This window comes from Tachyglossus aculeatus, unplaced genomic scaffold, assembly GCF_015852505.1.
Source record: "Tachyglossus aculeatus isolate mTacAcu1 unplaced genomic scaffold, mTacAcu1.pri scaffold_101_arrow_ctg1, whole genome shotgun sequence".
NCBI lineage: Eukaryota > Metazoa > Chordata > Mammalia > Monotremata > Tachyglossidae > Tachyglossus > Tachyglossus aculeatus.
In genome coordinates this window covers 212,495-232,327 of record NW_024044842.1, presented here as the reverse complement: position 1 = coordinate 232,327, position 19,833 = coordinate 212,495, and the positions used below count along the sequence as shown (strand labels likewise).

Genomic DNA, 19,833 nt, shown 5'->3' with positions numbered 1-19,833 from the left:
TCACTCGCTTATTCATTCATTCACTCATTCATTCACTCACTTTCTCATTCATTTGTCTTTATTGAGCACCCACCGTGTGGCAAGCGCTATACTGAGCGCTCGGGAGGGGGAAATGGGTCACTAAAGAGAGCCAGCCCCCACCCCCAACGAGCTCCCCCCCTAGAGGAATCATTCATTCATTCACTCGCTTATTCATTCATTCACTCATTCATTCACTCACTTGCTCATTCATTTGTCTTTATTGAGCACCCACCCTGTGCCGAGCGCTGTACTGAGCGCTCGGGAGGGGGAAACGGGTCACCAAAGAGAGCCAACCCCCGCCCCCAACGAGCTCCCTGTCTAGAGGAATCATTCATTCATTCACTCGCTCATTCATTCATTCACTCACTTGCTCACTCATTTGTCTTTATTGAGCACCCACCCTGCGCCGAGCGCTGTACTGAGCGCTCGGGAGGGGGAAACGGGTCACCGAAGAGAGCCAACCCCCGCCCCCAACGAGCCCCCCACCTCTAGAGGAATCATTCATTCATTCACTCGCTTATTCATTCATTCACTCATTCATTCACTCACTCTCTCATTCATTTGTCTTTATTGAGCACCCACCGTGTGTCGAGCGCTGTACTGAGCGCTCGGGAGGGGGAAATGGGCCACTGAGCTCCCCCCTCTAGAGGAATCATTCATTCATTCACTCGCTTATTCATTCATTCACTCATTCATTCACTCACTCTCTCATTCGTTTCTCTTTATTGAGCACCACACCCTGCGCCGAGCGCTGTACTGAGCGCTCGGGAGGGGGAAACGGGCCACTAAAGAGAGCCAACCCCCGCCCCCAATGAGCTCCCCGTCTAGAGGAATCATTCATTCATTCACCCGCTCATTCATTCATTCACCCGCTCATTCATTCATTCACTCACTCACTCGCTCCCTCGTTTGTCTTTATTGAGCACCCACCCTGCGCCGAGCGCTGTACTGAGCGCTCGGGAGGGGGAAACGGGTCACCAAAGAGAGCCAACCCCCGCCCGCAATGAGCTCCCCGTCTAGAGGAATCATTCATTCATTCACTCGCTTATTCATTCATTCACTCGCTCACTCATTTGTCTTTATTGAGCACCCACCCTGCGCCGAGCGCTGTACTGAGCGCTCGGGAGGGGGAAATGGGTCACTGAAGAGAGCCAACCCCCGCCCCCAACGAGCCCCCCCCTCTAGAGGAATCATTCATTCATTCACTCACGCATTCATTTGCCTTTATTGAGCACCCACCCTGTGTGGAGCGCTGTGCTGAGCGCTCGGGAGGGGGAAACGGGTCACTAAAGAGAGCAACCCCCGCCCGCAACGAGCTCCCCCGTCTAGAGGAATCATTCATTCATTCACTCGCTTATTCATTCATTCACTCATTCATTCACTCACTTGCTCATTCATTTGTCTTTATTGAGCACCCACCCTGTGCCGAGCGCTGTACTGAGCGCTCGGGAGGGGGAAATGGGCCACTAAAGAGAGCCAACCCCCGCCCCCAACGAGCTCCCCGTCTAGAGGAATCATTCATTCAGTCACTCGCTTATGCATTCATTCACTCACTTGCTCATTCATTGGTCTTTATTGAGCACCCACCCTGTGCTGAGCGCTGTACTGAGCGCTCGGGAGGGGGAAACGGGTCACCAAAGAGAGCCAACCCCCGCCCGCAACGAGCTCCCCGTCTAGAGGAATCATTCACTTCATTCACTCGCTCATTCATTCATTCACTCGCTCATTCATTTGTCTTTATTGAGCACCCACCCTGCGCCGAGCGCTGTACCGAGCGCTCGGGAGGGGGAAACGGGTCACCAAAGAGAGCAACCCCCGCCCGCAACGAGCTCGCCGTCTGGAGTAATCATTCATTCACTCACTCGCTCATTCATTCGTTCGTCTTTACTGAGCACCCACGGGGTGCTGAGCAGTGTACTGAGCGCTCCGGAGGGGGAAACGGGTCACCAAAGAGAGCCAACCCCCGCCCGCAACGAGCTCCCCGTCTAGAGGAATCATTCACTTCATTCACTCGCTCATTCATTCATTCACTCGCTCATTCATTTGTCTTTATTGAGCACCCACCCTGCGCCGAGCGCTGTACCGAGCGCTCGGGAGGGGGAAACGGGTCACCAAAGAGAGCAACCCCCGCCCGCAACGAGCTCGCCGTCTGGAGTAATCATTCATTCATTCACTCGCTCATTCATTCGTTCGTCTTTACTGAGCACCCACGGGGTGCTGAGCAGTGTACTGAGCGCTCCGGAGGGGGAAACGGGTCACCAAAGAGAGCCAACCCCCGCCCGCAACGAGCTCCCCGTCTAGAGGAATCATTCACTTCATTCACTCGCTCATTCATTCATTCACTCGCTCATTCATTTGTCTTTATTGAGCACCCACCCTGCGCCGAGCGCTGTACCGAGCGCTCGGGAGGGGGAAACGGGTCACCAAAGAGAGCAACCCCCGCCCGCAACGAGCTCGCCGTCTGGAGTAATCATTCATTCACTCACTCGCTCATTCATTCGTTCGTCTTTACTGAGCACCCACGGGGTGCTGAGCAGTGTACTGAGCGCTCCGGAGGGGAAGAGAGGTCACTAAAGAGACCCATTCCCTGCCCGCAATGAGCTCACAGTCTGGAGGAATCATTCATTCAGTGACTCACTCATTCATTCATTGGTCTTTACTGAGCGCCCACGGGGTGCCGAGCAGTGTACTGAGCGCTCCGGAGGGGAAGAGCGGTCACTAAAGAGACCCGTTCCCTGCCCCCAACAAGCTCACAGTCTGGAGGAGTCATTCATTCAGTCACTCGCTCATTCATTCGTTCGTCTTTACTGAGCACCCACGGGGTGCCGAGCAGTGTACTGACCGCCCCGGAGGGGGAAATGGGTCACTAAAGAAAGCCAACCCCTGCCCGCAATAAGCTCACAGTCTAGAGGAATCATTCAGTCAGTCACTTGCTCATTCATTCATTCGTTCATCTTTACTGAGCGCCCACGGGGTGCTGAGCAGTGTACTGAGCGCTCCGGAGGGGGAAATGGGTCACTAAAGAGAGCCAACCCCCGCCCCCAACGAGCTCGCAGTCTGGAGGAATCAATCATTCATCCACTCACTTATTCATTCATTCACTCATTCATTCACTCACTCGCTCATTCGTTTGTCTTTATTGAGCACCCACCGTGTGCCGAGCGCTGTACTGAGCGCTCGGGAGGGGGAAACGGGCCACTAAAGAGAGCCAACCCCCGCCCCCAACGAGCTCACCGTCTAGAGGAATCATTCATTCATTCACCCGCTCATTCATTCATTCACCCGCTCATTCATTCACTCACTCGCTCCCTCGTTTGTCTTTATTGAGCACCCACCCTGCGTCGAGCGCTGTACTGAGCACTCGGGAGGGGGAAACGGGTCACCAAAGAGAGCCAACCCCCGCCCGCAACGAGCTCCCCGTCTAGAGGAATCATTCATTCATTCACTTGCTCATTCATCCATTCACTCACTCATTCATTTGTCTTTATTGAGTACCCACCCTGTGTCGAGCGCTGTACTGAGCGCTCGGGAGGGGGAAATGGGTCACTAAAGAGAGCCAACCCCTGCCCGCAACGAGCTCACAGTCTGGAGGAATCATTCATTCATCCACTCGCTCATTCATTCATTCACTCATTCATTCACTCACTTGTTCATTCATTTGTCTTTATTGAGCACCCACTGTGTGTCGAGCACTGTACTGAGCGCTCAGGAGGGGGAAATGGGTCACTAAAGAGAGCCAACCCCCACCCCCAATGAGCCCCCCCTCTAGAGGAATCATTCATTCATTCACTCGCTTATTCATTCATTCACTCATTCATTCACTCACTCTCTCATTCATTTGTCTTTATTGAGCACCCACCGTGTGTCGAGCGCTGTACTGAGCGCTCGGGAGGGGGAAATGGGCCACTGAGCTCCCCCCTCTAGAGGAATCATTCATTCATTCACTCGCTTATTCATTCATCCACTCATTCATTCACTCACTCTCTCATTCATTTGTCTTTATTGAGCACCCACCCTGCGCCGAGCGCTGTACTGAGCGCTCGGGAGGGGGAAACGGGTCACCAAAGAGAGCCAACCCCCGCCCCCAACGAGCTCCCCGTCTAGAGGAATCATTCATTCATTCATTCACCCGCTCATTCATTCATTCACCCGCTCATTCATTCATTCACTCACTCGCTCCCTCGTTTGTCTTTATTGAGCACCCACCCTGCGCCGAGCGCTGTACTGAGCGCTCGGGAGGGGGAAACGGGTCACCAAAGAGAGCCAACCCCCGCCCGCAATGAGCTCCCTGTCTAGAGGAATCATTCATTCATTCACTCGCTCATTCATTCATTCACTCGCTCACTCATTTGTCTTTATTGAGCACCCACCCTGCGCCGAGCGCTGTACTGAGCGCTCGGGAGGGGGAAATGGGTCACTGAAGAGAGCCAACCCCCGCCCCCAACGAGCCCCCCCTCTAGAGGAATCATTCATTCATTCACTCACGCATTCATTTGCCTTTATTGAGCACCCACCCTGTGTCGAGTGCTGTACTGAGCGCTCAGGAGGGGGAAATGGGTCACTAAAGAGAGCCAATCCCCACCCGCAACGAGCTCACAGTCTAGAGGAATCATTCATTCATTCACTCGCTTATTCATTCATTCACTCATTCATTCACTCACTCGCTCATTCGTTTGTCTTTATTGAGCACCCACCCTGTGCCGAGCGCTGTACTGAGCGCTCGGGAGGGGGAAATGGGCCACTGAGCTCCCCCCTCTAGAGGAATCATTCATTCATTCACTCGCTTATTCATTCATCCACTCATTCATTCACTCACTCTCTCATTCATTTGTCTTTATTGAGCACCCACCCTGCGCCGAGCGCTGTACTGAGCGCTCGGGAGGGGGAAACGGGTCACCAAAGAGAGCCAACCCCCGCCCCCAACGAGCTCCCCGTCTAGAGGAATCATTCATTCATTCACCCGCTCATTCATTCATTCACCCGCTCCTTCATTCCTTCACTCACTCGCTCCCTCGTTTGTCTTTATTGAGCACCCACCCTGCGCCGAGCGCTGTACTGAGCGCTCGGGAGGGGGAAACGGGTCACCAAAGAGAGCCAACCCCCGCCCGCAACGAGCTCCCTGTCTAGAGGAATCATTCATTCATTCACTCGCTCATTCATTCATTCACTCGCTCACTCATTTGTCTTTATTGAGCACCCACCCTGCGCCGAGCGCTGTACTGAGCGCTCGGGAGGGGGAAATGGGTCACTGAAGAGAGCCAACCCCCGCCCCCAACGAGCCCCCCCCCGAGGAATCATTCATTCATTCACTCGCTTATTCATTCATTCACTCATTCATTCACTCACTCTCTCATTCATTTGTCTTTATTGAGCACCCACCGTGTGTCGAGCGCTGTACTGAGCGCTCGGGAGGGGGAAATGGGCCACTGAGCTCCCCCCTCTAGAGGAATCATTCATTCATTCACTCGCTTATTCATTCATTCACTCATTCATTCACTCACTCGCTCATTCGTTTGTCTTTATTGAGCACCCACCCTGTGTCGAGCGCTGTACTGAGCGCTCGGGAGGGGGAAATGGGTCACCAAAGAGAGCCAACCCCTGCCCCCAACGAGCTCCCCGTCTAGAGGAATCATTCATTCATTCACCCGCTCATTCATTCATTCACCCACTCCTTCATTCCTTCACTCACTCGCTCCCTCGTTTGTCTTTATTGAGCACCCACCCTGCGCCGAGCGCTGTACTGAGCGCTCGGGAGGGGGAAACGGGTCACCAAAGAGAGCCAGCCCCCGCCCCCAACGAGCTCCCTGTCTAGAGGAATCATTCATTCATTCACTCACTCATTCATTCATTCACTCGCTCACTCATTTGTCTTTATTGAGCACCCACCCTGTGTCGAGCGCTGTACTGAGCGCTCGGGAGGGGGAAATGGGTCACTGAAGAGAGCCAACCCCCGCCCCCAACGAGCCCCCCCCCCGAGGAATCATTCATTCATTCACTAGCTTATTCATTCATTCACTCATTCATTCACTCACTCGCTCATTCATTTGTCTTTATTGAGCACCCACCGTGTGTCGAGCGCTGTACTGAGCGCTCGGGAGGGGGAAATGGGCCACTGAGCTCCCCCCTCTAGAGGAATCATTCATTCATTCACTCGCTTATTCATTCATTCATTCACCCATTCATTCACTCACTCGCTCATTCGTTTGTCTTTATTGAGCACCCACCCTGTGTCGAGTGCTGTACTGAGCGCTCGGGAGGGGGAAACGGGTCACTAAAGAGAGCCAACCCCCGCCCCCAACGAGCTCCCCGTCTAGAGGAATCATTCATTCATTCACCCGCTCATTCATTCATTCACCCGCTCCTTCATTCCTTCACTCACTCGCTCCCTCGTTTGTCTTTATTGAGCACCCACCCTGCGCCGAGCGCTGTACTGAGCGCTCGGGAGGGGGAAACGGGTCACCAAAGAGAGCCAACCCCCGCCCGCAATGAGCTCCCTGTCTAGAGGAATCATTCATTCATTCACTCGCTCATTCATTCATTCACTCGCTCACTCATTTGTCTTTATTGAGCACCCACCCTGCGCCGAGCGCTGTACTGAGCGCTCGGGAGGGGGAAATGGGTCACTGAAGAGAGCCAACCCCCGCCCCCAACGAGCCCCCCCTCTAGAGGAATCATTCATTCATTCACTCACGCATTCATTTGCCTTTATTGAGCACCCACCCTGTGTCGAGTGCTGTACTGAGCGCTCAGGAGGGGGAAATGGGTCACTAAAGAGAGCCAATCCCCACCCGCAACGAGCTCACAGTCTAGAGGAATCATTCATTCATTCACTCGCTTATTCATTCATTCACTCATTCATTCACTCACTCGCTCATTCATTTGTCTTTATTGAGCACCCACCCTGTGCCGAGCGCTGTACTGAGCGCTCGGGAGGGGGAAATGGGCCACTGAGCTCCCCCCTCTAGAGGAATCATTCATTCATTCACTCGCTTATTCATTCATCCACTCATTCATTCACTCACTCTCTCATTCATTTGTCTTTATTGAGCACCCACCCTGCGCCGAGCGCTGTACTGAGCGCTCGGGAGGGGGAAACGGGTCACCAAAGAGAGCAACCCCCGCCCGCAACGAGCTCCCCGTGTAGAGGAATCATTCATTCATTCACTCGCTTATTCATTCATTCACTCATTCATTCACTCACTCTCTCATTCGTTTGTCTTTATTGAGCACCCACCCTGCGCCGAGCGCTGTACTGAGCGCTCGGGAGGGGGAAAGGGTCACCAAAGAGAGCCAACCCCCGCCCCCAACGAGCTCCCCGTCTAGAGGAATCATTCATTCATTCATTCACTCACTCTCTCATTCGTTTGTCTTTATTGAGCACCCACCCTGCGCCGAGCGCTGTACTGAGCGCTCGGGAGGGGGAAACGGGTCACCAAAGAGAGCCAACCCCCGCCCCCAACGAGCTCCCCGTCTAGAGGAGTCGTTCATTCACTCATTCATTCATTCATTCGTCCGTTCGTCTCCCCCGGGCGCCCGCCGAGCGCTGTACTGAGCGCCCGGGAGAGGCCGGCGGGTCAAGGGAGGCACCCGCCGCCCCGCTCGCGGAGGCGCCCGCCGTCGGGAGGGGACCGTCCCTCCGTAGGTCGCCGGCTTGTCCTTCCCCAGCGCTCGGTACGGCGCTCCGCACACGGTGGGCGCTCAGTAAGTACCGTCTTTTGTCTCCCCCCCACCCCGTTGGGGCCAGGACTTCCTGTCGGACATGGCGATGACGGAGGTGGACCGCTTCCTGGAGCGCGAGCACCTCATCTTCCGCGAGAACACGCTGGCCACCAAAGCCATAGAGGAGTATCTGCGCCTCATCGGACAGAAGTACCTCAAGGACGCCATCGGTACGGCCCCCCCCCCTCCCCGCCGTACTGTACTGAGCGCCCGGGACGGCCACGGGCCCCTCCGGCCTCCGTCCGGCGCTTCTCGCGTGCCGGGCGCTGGACTGAGCGCCCGGCGCGGCCCCGGGCAACGCCGAGCTCCCCCCGTCCCAGCCCTGGATAGTATTTGTTGAGCACTTTTTGCGTGCGGAGCGCTGTACTGAGCGCCTGAGCATCGGGCACCTCCCCTGGGAGCACCAAACTGCCCCCATCCCTGCCCTTTATGCTGTTTGTTGAGCACTTTCTGCGTGCAGAGCGCTGTATTGAGCGCCCAGCATGGCCCTGGGGAACACCAAACTCCCCCCGTCCCTGCCCTTTATGCTGTTTGTTGAGCACTTTCTGCGTGCAGAGCGCTGTATTGAGCGCCCGGCATGGCCCTGGGGAACACCAAACTCCCCCCGTCCCTGCCCTTTATGCTGTTTGTTGAGCACTTTCTGCGTGCAGAGCGCTGTACTGAGCGCCCGGGAGCGTCCGGAACGGCCCCGGGCAACGCCGAGCTCCCCCCGTCCCTGCCCTCGATGGTATTTGTTGAGCACCTTTTGCGTGCGGAGCGCTGTACTGAGCGCCCGGGAGCGTCCGGCACCGCCCTGGGGAACACCAAACTCCCCCCATCCCTGCCCTCTATCCCATTTGTTGAGCACTTTCTGCGTGCGGAGCACTGTACTGAGCGCCCTGCATGGCCCCAGGCAACACCGAGCTCCCCCCGTCCCTGCCCTTGATGGTATTTGTTGAGCACTTTCTGCGTGCGGAGCGCTGTACTGAGCGCCCGAGCGTCGGGCACCTCCCCTGGGAGCACCAAACTGCCCCCGTCCCTGCCCTTTATGCTGTTTGTTGAGCACTTTCTGCGTGCGGAGCGCTGTACTGAGCGCCCGGGAGCGTCCGGCACGGCCCCGGGCAGCACCGAACTCCCCCCGTCCCAGCCCTCAATGGTATTTGTTGAGCACCTTCTGCGTGCGGAGCGCTGTACTGAGCGCCCGGGAGCGTCCGGCACGGCCCCGGGCAGCACCGAGCTCCCCCCGTCCCTGCCCTTGATGGTATTTGTTGAGCACTTTCTGCGTGCGGAGCGCTGTACTGAGCGCCCGAGCGTCGGGCACCTCCCCTGGGAGCACCAAACTGCCCCCGTCCCTGCCCTTTATGCTGTTTGTTGAGCACTTTCTGCGTGCGGAGCGCTGTACTGAGCGCCCGGTAGCGTCCGGTACGGCCCCGGGCAATGCTGAGCTCCCCCCGTCCCTGCCCTTGATGGTATTTGTTGAGCACCTTCTGCGTGTGGAGCGCTGTACTGAGCGCCCGGGAGCGTCCGGCACCGCCCCGGGGAACACCAAACTCCCCCCGTCCCTGCCCTCTATCCCGTTTGTTGAGCACTTTCTGCGTGCGGAGCACTGTACTGAGCGCCCTGCATGGCCCCAGGCAACACCGAGCTCCCCCCGTCCCTGCCCTTGATGGTATTTGTTGAGCACTTTCTGCGTGCGGAGCGCTGTACTGAGCGCCCGAGCGTCGGGCACCTCCCCTGGGAGCACCAAACTGCCCCCGTCCCTGCCCTTTATGCTGTTTGTTGAGCACTTTCTGCGTGCGGAGCGCTGTACTGAGCGCCCGGTAGCGTCCAGTACAGCCCCAGGCAACGCTGAGCTCCCCCCGTCCCTGCCCTTGATGGTATTTGTTGAGCACCTTCTGCGTGTGGAGCGCTGTACTGAGCGCCCAGGAGCGTCCGGCACCGCCCCGGGGAACACCAAACTCCCCCCGTCCCTGCCCTTTATGCTGTTTGTTGAGCACTTTCTGTGTGCGGAGCACTGTATTGAGCGCCCAGCATGGCCCTGGGGAACACCAAACTCCCCCCGTCCCTGCCCTCTATCCCATTTGTTGAGCACTTTCTGCGTGCAGAGCGCTGTACTGAGCGCCCGGGAGCATCCGGCACGGCCCCGGGCAACGCCGAGCTCCCCCCGTCCCAGCCCTGGATAGTATTTGTTGAGCACTTTCTGCGTGCGGAGCGCTGTACTGAGCGCCCTGGAGCATCGGGCACCTCCCCCGGGAGAACCAAACTCCCCCCATCCCTGTCCTCGGTAGTATTTGTTGAGCACTTTCTGCGTGCGGAGCACTGTACTGAGCGCCCGGCACAACCCCGGGCAACGCCGAGCTCCCCCCGTCCCAGCCCTGGATAGTATTTGTTGAGCACTTTCTGCGTCCAGAGCGCTGTACTGAGCGCCCTGGAGCGTCGGGCACCTCCCCCGGGAGAACCAAACTCCCCCCATCCCTGTCCTCGGTAGTATTTGTTGAGCACTTTCTGCGTGCGGAGCACTGTACTGAGCGCCCGGCACAACCCCGGGCAACGCCGAGCTCCCCCCGTCCCAGCCCTGGATAGTATTTGTTGAGCACTTTCTGCGTGCGGAGCGCTGTACTGAGCGCCCTGGAGCATCGGGCACCTCCCCCGGGAGAACCAAACTCCCCCCATCCCTGTCCTCGGTAGTATTTGTTGAGCACTTTCTGCGTGCGGAGCACTGTACTGAGCGCCCGGCACAACCCCGGGCAACGCCGAGCTCCCCCCGTCCCAGCCCTGGATAGTATTTGTTGAGCACTTTCTGCGTCCAGAGCGCTGTACTGAGCGCCCTGGAGCGTCGGGCACCTCCCCCGGGAGAACCAAACTCCCCCCATCCCTGTCCTCGGTAGTATTTGTTGAGCACTTTCTGCGTGCGGAGCGCTGTACTGAGCGCCCGGCACGGCCCCGGGCAACGCCGAGCTCCCCCCGTCCCAGCCCTGGATAGTATTTGTTGAGCACTTTCTGCGTCCGGAGCGCCATACTGAGCGCCCAGGAGCATCTGGCACGGCCCCGGGGAACACCAAACTCCCCCCGTCCCTGCCCTCTATGCTATTTGTTGAGCACTTTCTGCGTGTGGAGTGCTGTACTGAGCGCCCGGGAGCATCTGGTGCCGCCCCGGGGAACACCAAACTCCCCCCGTCCCAGCCCTTGATGGTATTTGTTGAGCACTTTCTGCGTGCGGAGCGCTGTACTGAGCGCCCGGGAGCGTCCGGCACGGCCCCGGGCAACACCGAGGTCCCCCCGTCCCTGCCCTTGATGGTCTTTGTTGAGCACTTTTTGCGTGCGGAGCGCTGTACTGAGCGCCCGGGAGCGTCGGGCACTTCCCCCGGGAACACCAAACTCCCCCTGTCCCTGCCCTCTAACCCATTTGTTGAGCACTTTCTGCGTGCAGAGCGCTGTACTGAGCGCCCGGGAGCATCCGGCACGGCCCCAGGGAACACCAAGCTCCCCCCGTCCCTGCCCTCTATGCTGTTTGTTGAGCACTTTCTGCGTGCGGAGCGCTGTACTGAGCACCCGGCATGGCCCCGGGGAACACCAAACTCCCCCCGTCCCAGTCCTCGGTAGTATTTGTTGAGCACTTTCTGCGTGCGGAGCGCTGTACTGAGCGCCCAGCACAGCCCCAGGCAACACCGAACTCCCCCCCCCGTCCCAGCCCTCGATAGTATTTGTTGAGCACTTCCTGCATGCAGAGCGCCTTACTGAGCGCCCGGGAGCGTCCGGTACGGCCCAAGGGAACACTGAGCTCCCCCCGTCCCAGCCCTTGATGGTATTTGTTGAGCACCTTCTGCGTGCGGAGCGCTGTACTGAGCGCCCAGGAGCGTCGGTCGGGCACCTCCCCCGGGAGAACCGAACTCCCCCCATCCCTGCCCTCTATCCTATTTGTTGAGCACTTTCTGCGTGCGGAGCGCTGTACTGAGCGCCCGGCATGGCCCTGGGGAACACCAAACGCCTCCGGCGTATTCCTTCGAGGGTATTTATTGAGCACTTCCCACGGGCAGAGCGCTGTACTGAGTGTCGGGCGCTGCCCCGGGGAACAACAAACCCCACCCCCACCCCGTCCCTGCCCTTGATGGTGTTTATTGAGCACCTCCTGTGTACAGAGCACTGTACTGAGCACCCAGTGCTGTCGTAGAGAACAACGACCCCCTTCCCTGCCCACAATGAGCCTCCGGCCTAGTCATTCAAGGCTATTTATTGAGCACCTCCCGCGGGCAGAGCGCTGTACTGAGCGCCCAGTGCAGTCATAGAGAACAACGACCCCCTTCCCTGCCCACAATGAGCCTCTGGCCTATTCCTTCGAGGGTGCTTATTGAGCACTTCTCACGGGCAGAGCACTGTACTGAGCGCCCAGTGCAGTCATAGAGAACAACAACCCCCTTCCCTGCCCACAGTGAGCCTCCGGCCTATTCATTCGAGGGTATTTATTGAGCACCTCCTGTGTACAGAGCGCTGTACTGAGCGCCCAGTGCCGTCGTAGAGAACAGCGACCCCCTTCCCTGCCCACAATGTGCCTCCGGCCTATTCATTCGAGGGTATTTATTGAGCACTTCCCGCGGGCAGAGCGCTGTACTGAGCGTCCGGCACTGCCCTGGGGAACAAAACTCCCCCCACCCCGCCCCTGCCCTCGATGGTATTTATTGAGCACTTCCTATGTGCAGAGCGCTGTACTGAGCGCCCAGTGCCGTCATAGAGACCAACGACCCCCTTCCCTGCCCACAATGAGCCTCCGGCCTGTTCCTTTGAGGGTATTTATTGAGCACTTTCCGCGGGCAGAGCGCTGTACTGAGCGCCCAGTGCAGTCATAGAGAACAACGACCCCCTTCCCTGCCCAGAATGAGCCTCCGGCCTATTCCTTTGAGGCTATTTATTGAGCACCTCCTGTGTACAGAGCGCTGTACTGAGCGCCCAGTGCAGTCATAGAGACCAACGATCCCCTTCCCTGCCCACAGTGAGTCTCGGGCCTATTCCTTCGAGGGTGTTTATTGAGCACTTCTCGCGGGCAGAGCGCTGTACTGAGCGCCCAGTGCTGTCCTAGAGAATAACGACCCCCTTCCCTGCCCACTATGAGCCTCCGGCCTATTCATTCGAGGGTATTTATTGAGCACTTCCCGCGGGCAGAGCGCTGTACTGAGCGTCCGGTGCTGCCCCGGGGATCACTGAACACCCCCTCCCCACCCTGTCCCTGCCCTTGATGGTATTTATTGAGCACCTCCCGCGGGCAGAGCGCTGTACTGAGCGTCCGGTGCTGCCCCGGGGAACACTGAACACCCCCTCCCCACCCTGTCCCTGCCCTTGATGGTATTTATTGAGCACCTCCTGCGTGCAGAGCGCTGTACTGAGCGCCCCGTGCCGTCATAGAGAACAACGACCCCCTTCCCTGCCCACAGTGAGCCTCCGGCCTGTTCCTTCGAGGGTGTTTATTGAGCACTTCTTGCGGGCAGAGCGCTGTACTGAGCGCCCCGTGCAGTCATAGAGAACAACGACCCCCTTCCCTGCCCACAGTGAGCCTCCCGCCTATTCATTCGAGGGTATTTATTGAGCACTTCCCGCGGGCAGAAGCGCTGTACTGAGCGCCCAGTGCAGTTGTAGAGAACAATAACTCCTTTCCCTGCCCACAGCAAGCCTCCGGCCTATTCATTCAAGGGTATTTATTGAGCACCTCCCGCGGGCAGAGCACTGTACTGAGTGTCCGGCACAGCCCCGGGGAACACCGAACACCCCCCCCCGTCCCTGCCCTTGGTGATATTTATTGAGCACCTCCTGTGTGCAGAGGGCTGTACTGAGCGCCCAGTGCAGTCATAGAGAACAACAACCCCCTTCCCTGCCCACAATGAGCCTCCGGCCTATTCCTCCGAGGGTATTTATTGAGCACTTCCCACGGGCAGAGCGCTGTACTGAGCGCCCAGTGCTGTCCTAGAGAATAACGACCCCCTTCCCTGCCCACTATGAGCCTCCGTCTATTCATTCGAGGGTATTTATTGAGCACTTCCCGCGGGCAGAGCGCTGTACTGAGCGTCCGGTGCTGCCGCGGGGAACAAAACTCCCCCCACCCCCGATCCCGGCCCTCGATAGTATTTATTGAGCACCTCCTGCGTGCAGAGCGCTGTACTGAGCGCCCAGTGCAGTCATAGAGACCAGCGACCCCCTTCCCTGCCCACAATGAGCCTCCGGCCTATTCCTTCGAGGGTATTTATTGAGCAGTTCCCACGGGCAGAGTGCTGTACTGAGCGCCCGGCACAGCCCCGGGGAACAACAAACACCCCCCACCCCCCACCCTGTCCCTGCCCTTGATTGTATTTATTGAGCACCTCCTGCATGCAGAGCGCTGTACTGAGCGCCCAGTGCCGTCATAGAGACCAACCACCCCCTTCCCTGCCCACAATGAGCCTCCAGCCTGTTCCTTCGAGGGTATTTATTGAGCACTTCCCGCGGGCAGAGCGCTGTACTGAGCGCCCAGTGCCGTCATAGAGACCAACGACCCCCTTCCCTGCCCACAATGAGCCTCCGGCCTGTTCCTTCGAGGGTATTTATTGAGCACTTCCCGCGGGCAGAGCGCTGTACTGAGCGCCCAGTGCAGTCATAGAGAACAACGACCCCCTTCCCTGCCCACAATGAGCCTCCGGCCTATTCCTTCGAGGCTATTTATTGAGCACCTCCTGCATGCAGAGCGCTGTACTGAGCGCCCAGTGCCGTCATAGAGAACAACGACCCCCTTCCCTGCCCACAATGAGCCTCCGGCCTATTCATTCGAGGGTATTTATTGAGCACCTCCTGCGTGCGGAGCACTGTACTGAGCACCCAGTGCCGTCGTAGAGACCAGCGACCCCCTTCCCTGCCCACAGCGAGCCTCCGGCCTATTCATTCGAGGCTATTTACTGAGCACTTCCGGCGGGCAGAGCGCTGTACTGAGCGTCCGGCACCGCCCCGGGGAACACCGAGCCCCCCCCCTCCACCCCGTCGCGGCCCTTGATGGTATTTGTTGAGCACCTCCCGTCTGTGGAGCGCCCGGGATACCCGGGGCGGTCCGCCGCCGCGCCGAGCGCTGTACTGAGCGTTCGGGGCCGGGGGGTGCGGGTCGTCTCCCCCCAACCAGGAGAGTTCATCCGGGCGCTGTACGAGTCGGAGGAGGACTGTGAAGTAGACCCCATCAAGTGCTCCTCCTCCTCCACGCTGGCCGAGCACCAGGCCAACCTGCGCATGTGCTGCGAGCTGGCGCTCTGCAAGGTCGTCAACTCCCACTGGTGAGACGCCCCCCCCCGGGGGGCTGGGGGAGACGCCCCCCGGGGGACTGGGGGAGACGCCCCCGGGGGTGGGGGTGGGGGGCGCCCGCCGCGGGCGGCGGAGCGGCGGGATGGGCCCCGGTGGAGTCCTTCGCCCGCTCGTTCGTCGCTCGATCGTACTTATTGGACGCCCCCGGGAGCGCTGTACTGAGCGCCCGGGAGTGGGCGAGCCGACGATAGGCAGCCCCGTTCCCCGCCCGCGACGAGCTCGCCGGCCGGAGGGATCGTTTGTTTGCTTGCTCGTTCGTATTTATTGAGCGCCCACCGTGCGCCGAGCGCTGTACTGAGCGCTCCGGAGAGGGCGAGCCGACGATCGACAGACCCGTTCCCCGCCCGCGACGAGCTCACCGTCCGGAGGGATCGTTCGTTCGCTCCCTCGATCAATCAATCAATCAATCAATCGTATTTATTGAGCGCTTACTGCGTGCAGAGCACTGTACTAAGCGCTTGGGAAGTACAAGTTGGCAATGTCTAGAGACAGTACCACAGTGGGCTCATTCAGTCCTCACTCATTTGTATTTATTGAGCGCCCACCGTGTGCCGAGCTCGCTCATTCATATTTATTGAGCGCCCACCGTGTGCCGAGCGCTGTACTGAGCGCTCTGGAGAGGGCGAGCCGACGATCGAGAGACCCGTTCCCCACCCACGACGAGCTCACCGTCCGGAGGCATCATTCATTCACTCGCTCATTCGTTATATGACTGAATGAATGAATTTATTGAGCGCCCACCATGTGCCGAGCGCTGTACTGAGCGCCCGGGAGAAGGCGAGCCGACAGTCAACAGACCCATTCCCCCCCCATCATTCATTCGCTCGCTCGTTCGTTATATGACGGAATGAATGAATGAATGAATGAATTTATTGAGCACCCACCATGTGGGGAGCGCTGTACTGAGCGCCCGGGAGAAGGCGAGCCGACAGTCGACAGCCCCATTCCCCGCCCGCAACGAGCTCACCGTCCGAAGGAATCGTTCGATCGCTCGCGCGTTCGTTCCTTCGTACTTATTGAGCGCCCACCGTGCGCCGAGCGCTGTACTGAGCGCTCTGGAGAGGGCGAGCCGACGAGCGAAAGACCCATTCCCCGTCCATGACGAGCTCACCGTCCGGAGGAATCGTTCATTCACTCTCTCCTTCGTATTTATTGAGCGCCCAACGTGCGCCGAGCGCTGTACTGAGCGCTCTGGAGAGGGCGAGCCGACGATCGAAAGACCCATTCCCCGCCCGCGACGAGCTCACCGTCCGGAGGGATCGTCCGTTCGCTCTCTCCTTCGTACTTATTGAGCGCCCGCCGTGCGCCGAGCGCTGTACTGAGCGCTCTGGAGAGGGCGAGCCGACGATCGAGAGACCCATTCCCCGCCCACGACGAGCTCACCGTCCGGAGGCATCATTCATTCGCTCGCCGCTCATTCGTTATATGACTGAATGAATGAATTTATTGAGCGCCCACCACGTGCCGAGCGCTGTACTGAGCGCCCGGGAGAAGGCGAGCAGACAGTCGACAGCCCCATCCCCCCCCCATCGTTCATTCGCTCGCTCGTTGGTTATATGACGGAATGAATGAATGAGTGAATGAATTTATTGAGCACCCACCGTGTGCGGAGCGCTGTACTGAGCGCCCGGGAGAAGGCGAGCCGACAGTCGACAGCCCCATTCCCCACCCAAGACGAGCTCACCGTCCGGAGGAATCGTTCGTTCGCTTGCTCGTTCGTTCCTTCGTATTTATTGAGCGCCCACCGTGCGCCGAGCGCTGTACTGAGCGCTCTGGAGAGGGCAAGCCGACGATCGACAGCCCCGTTCCCCGCCCACGACGAGCTCACCGTCCGGAGGCATCATTCATTCGCTCGCTCATTCGTTATATGACTGAATGAATGAATTTATTGAGCGCCCACCATGTGCCGAGCGCTGTACTGAGCGCCCGGGAGAAGGCGAGCCGACAGTCAACAGACCCATTCCTCCCCCATCATTCATTCGCTCGCTTGTTCGTTATATGACGGAATGAATGAATGAATGAATGAATTTATTGAGCACCCACCGTGTGCGGAGCGCTGTACTGAGCGCCCGGGAGAAGGCGAGCCGACAGTCGACAGCCCCATTCCCCGCCCACGACGAGCTCACCGTCCGGAGGAATCGTTCGTTCGCTTGCTCGTTCGTTCCTTCGTATTTACTGAGCGCCCACCGTGCGCCGAGCGCTGTACTGAGCGCTCTGGAGAGGGCGAGCCGACGAGCGAAAGACCCATTCCCCGCCCGCGACGAGCTCACCGTCCGGAGGAATCGTTCCTTTGCTCACTCATTTGTATTTATTGAGCGCCCACCGCGTGCCGAGCGCTGTACTGAGCGCTCTGGAGAGGGCGAGCCGACGATCGAGAGACCCATTCCCCGCCCACGACGAGCTCACCGGCCGGAGGGATCGTTCGTTCGCTCCCTCAATCAATCAATCAATCAATCAATCAATCAATCGTATTTATTGAGCGCTTCCTGTGTGCAGAGCACTGTACTAAGCGCTTGGGAAGTACGAGTTGGCAACATCTAGAGATGGTCCCTACCCAACAGTGGGCTCACTCAATCCTTGGTATTTACTGAGCGCCCACCATGTGCCGAGCTCGCTCATTCGTACTTACTGAGCGCCCACCGCGTGCCGAGCGCTGTACTGAGCGCTCTGGAGAGGGCGAGCCGACGATCGAGAGACCCATTCCCCGCCCACGACGAGCTCACCGTCCGGAGGCATCGTTCATTCACTCACTCATTCGTTATATGACTGAATGAATGAATTTATTGAGCGCCCACCCTGTGCCGAGCGCTGTACTGAGCGCCCGGGAGAAGGCGAGCAGACAGTCGACAGCCCCATTCCCCCGCGATCGTTCATTCGCTCGCTCGTTTATTATATGACGGAATGAATGAATGAGTGAATGAATTTATTGAGCACCCACCATGTGCCGAGCGCTGTACTGAGCGCCCGGGAGAAGGCGAGCCGACAGTCGACAGCCCCATTCCCCACCCAAGACGAGCTCACCGTCCGGAGGAATCGTTCGTTCGCTTGCTCGTTCATTCCTTCGTATTTATTGAGCGCCCACCGTGTGCCGAGCGCTGTACTGAGCGCTCTGGAGAGGGCGAGCCGACGAGCGAAAGTCCTATTCCCCGCCCGCGACGAGCTCACCGTCCGGAGGAATCGTTCCTTTGCTCACTCATTTGTATTTATTGAGCGCCCACCGCGTGCCGAGCGCTGTACTGAGCGCTCTGGAGAGGGCGAGCCGACGATCGAGAGACCCATTCCCCGCCCACGACGAGCTCACCGTCTGGAGGGATCGTTTGTTCGCTCGCTCATTCGTATTTATTGAGCGCCCACCGCGTGCCGAGCGCTGTACTGAGCGCCCGGGAGAGGACGAGCCGGCGATCGACAGCCCCATTCCCCGCCCGCGACGAGCTCACCGTCCAAAGGAATCATTCAATTGCTCGCTCGTTTGTTCCTTCGTATTTATTGAGCGCCCACCGTGCGCCGAGCGCTGTACTGAGCGCTCTGGAGAGGGTGAGCCGACGATCGACAGCCCCATTCCCCGCCCACGGCGAGCTCACCATCCGGAGGCATCATTCATTCACTCGCTCATTCGTTATATGACTGAATGAATGAATTTATTGAGCGCCCACCATGTGCTGAGCGCTGTACTGAGCGCCTGGGAGAAGGCGAGCCGACAGTCAACAGACCCATTCCCCCCCCCCCCTCGTTCATTCGCTCGCTCGTTCGTTATATGACGGAATGAATGAATGAGTGAATGAATTTATTGAGCACCCACCGTGTGCCGAGCGCTGTACTGAGCGCCCGGGAGAAGGCGAGCCGACAATAGACAGCCCCATTCCCCACCCAAGACGAGCTCACCGTCCGGAGGAATCGTTCGTTCGCTCGCTCGTTCATTCCTTCGTACTTATTGAGCGCCCACCGTGCGCCGAGCGCTGTACTGAGCGCTCTGGAGAGGGCGAGCCGATGATCGAGAGACCCATTCCCCGCCCACGACGAGCTCACCGTCCAAAGGAATCAATCGTTCATTCGCTTGCTCGTTCATATTTATTGAGCGCCCACCGTGTGCCGAGCGCTGTACTGAGCGCTCTGGAGAGGGCGAGCCGACGATCGAGAGACCCGTTCCCCGCCCACGACGAGCTCACCGGCCGGAGGGATCGTTCGTTCGCTTGCTCGTTCATATTTATTGAGCGCCCACCGTGTGCCGAGCGCTGTACTGAGCGCTCGGGAGAGGGCGAGCCGACGATCGAGAGACCCATTCCCCGCCCGCGACGAGCTCACCGGCCGGAGGGATCGTTCGTTCGCTCCCTCAATCAATCAATCAATCAATCAATCGTATCTATTGAGCGCTTACTATGTGCAGAGCACTGTACTAAGCGCTTGGGAAGTACAAGTCGGCCACATCTAGAGACGGTCCCTACCCAACAGTGGGCTCATTCAGGCCGTGGTATTTACTGAGCGCCCACCGTGTGCCGAGCTCGCTCATTCGTACTTACTGAGCGCCCACCGCGTCCCGAGCGCTGTACTGAGCGCTCTGGAGAGGGCGGGCCGACGATCGACAGCCCCATTCCCCGTCCGCGACGAGCTCACCGTCCGGAGGGATCGTCCGTTCGCTCGCCCATTCGTGATGTGATTGAATGAATAAGTGATTGAATGAATGTATTGAGCGCCCACCACGTGCCGAGCGCTGTACTGAGCGCCCGGGAGAAGGCGAGCCGACAGTCGACGGACCCATTCCCCGCCCGCGATGGTTCACTCGCTCATTCGTTCCTTCGCATTTGCTGG

The 19,833-nt window shown here is 58.6% G+C and overlaps 1 protein-coding gene across 1 annotated transcript in view; it reads left to right on the top strand.

Moving 5' to 3' along the window:
* Positions 1 to 19,833, top strand: part of SYNGAP1 (synaptic Ras GTPase activating protein 1) — a 193,448-nt gene that overhangs the window by 103,967 nt on the left and 69,648 nt on the right. The window contains exons 9-10 of the mRNA XM_038742183.1: positions 7,766 to 7,910; positions 14,852 to 14,999. Of these exons, the coding sequence (XP_038598111.1) occupies positions 7,766 to 7,910; positions 14,852 to 14,999 (293 nt within the window). The remainder of the gene's footprint in view (positions 1 to 7,765; positions 7,911 to 14,851; positions 15,000 to 19,833) is intronic.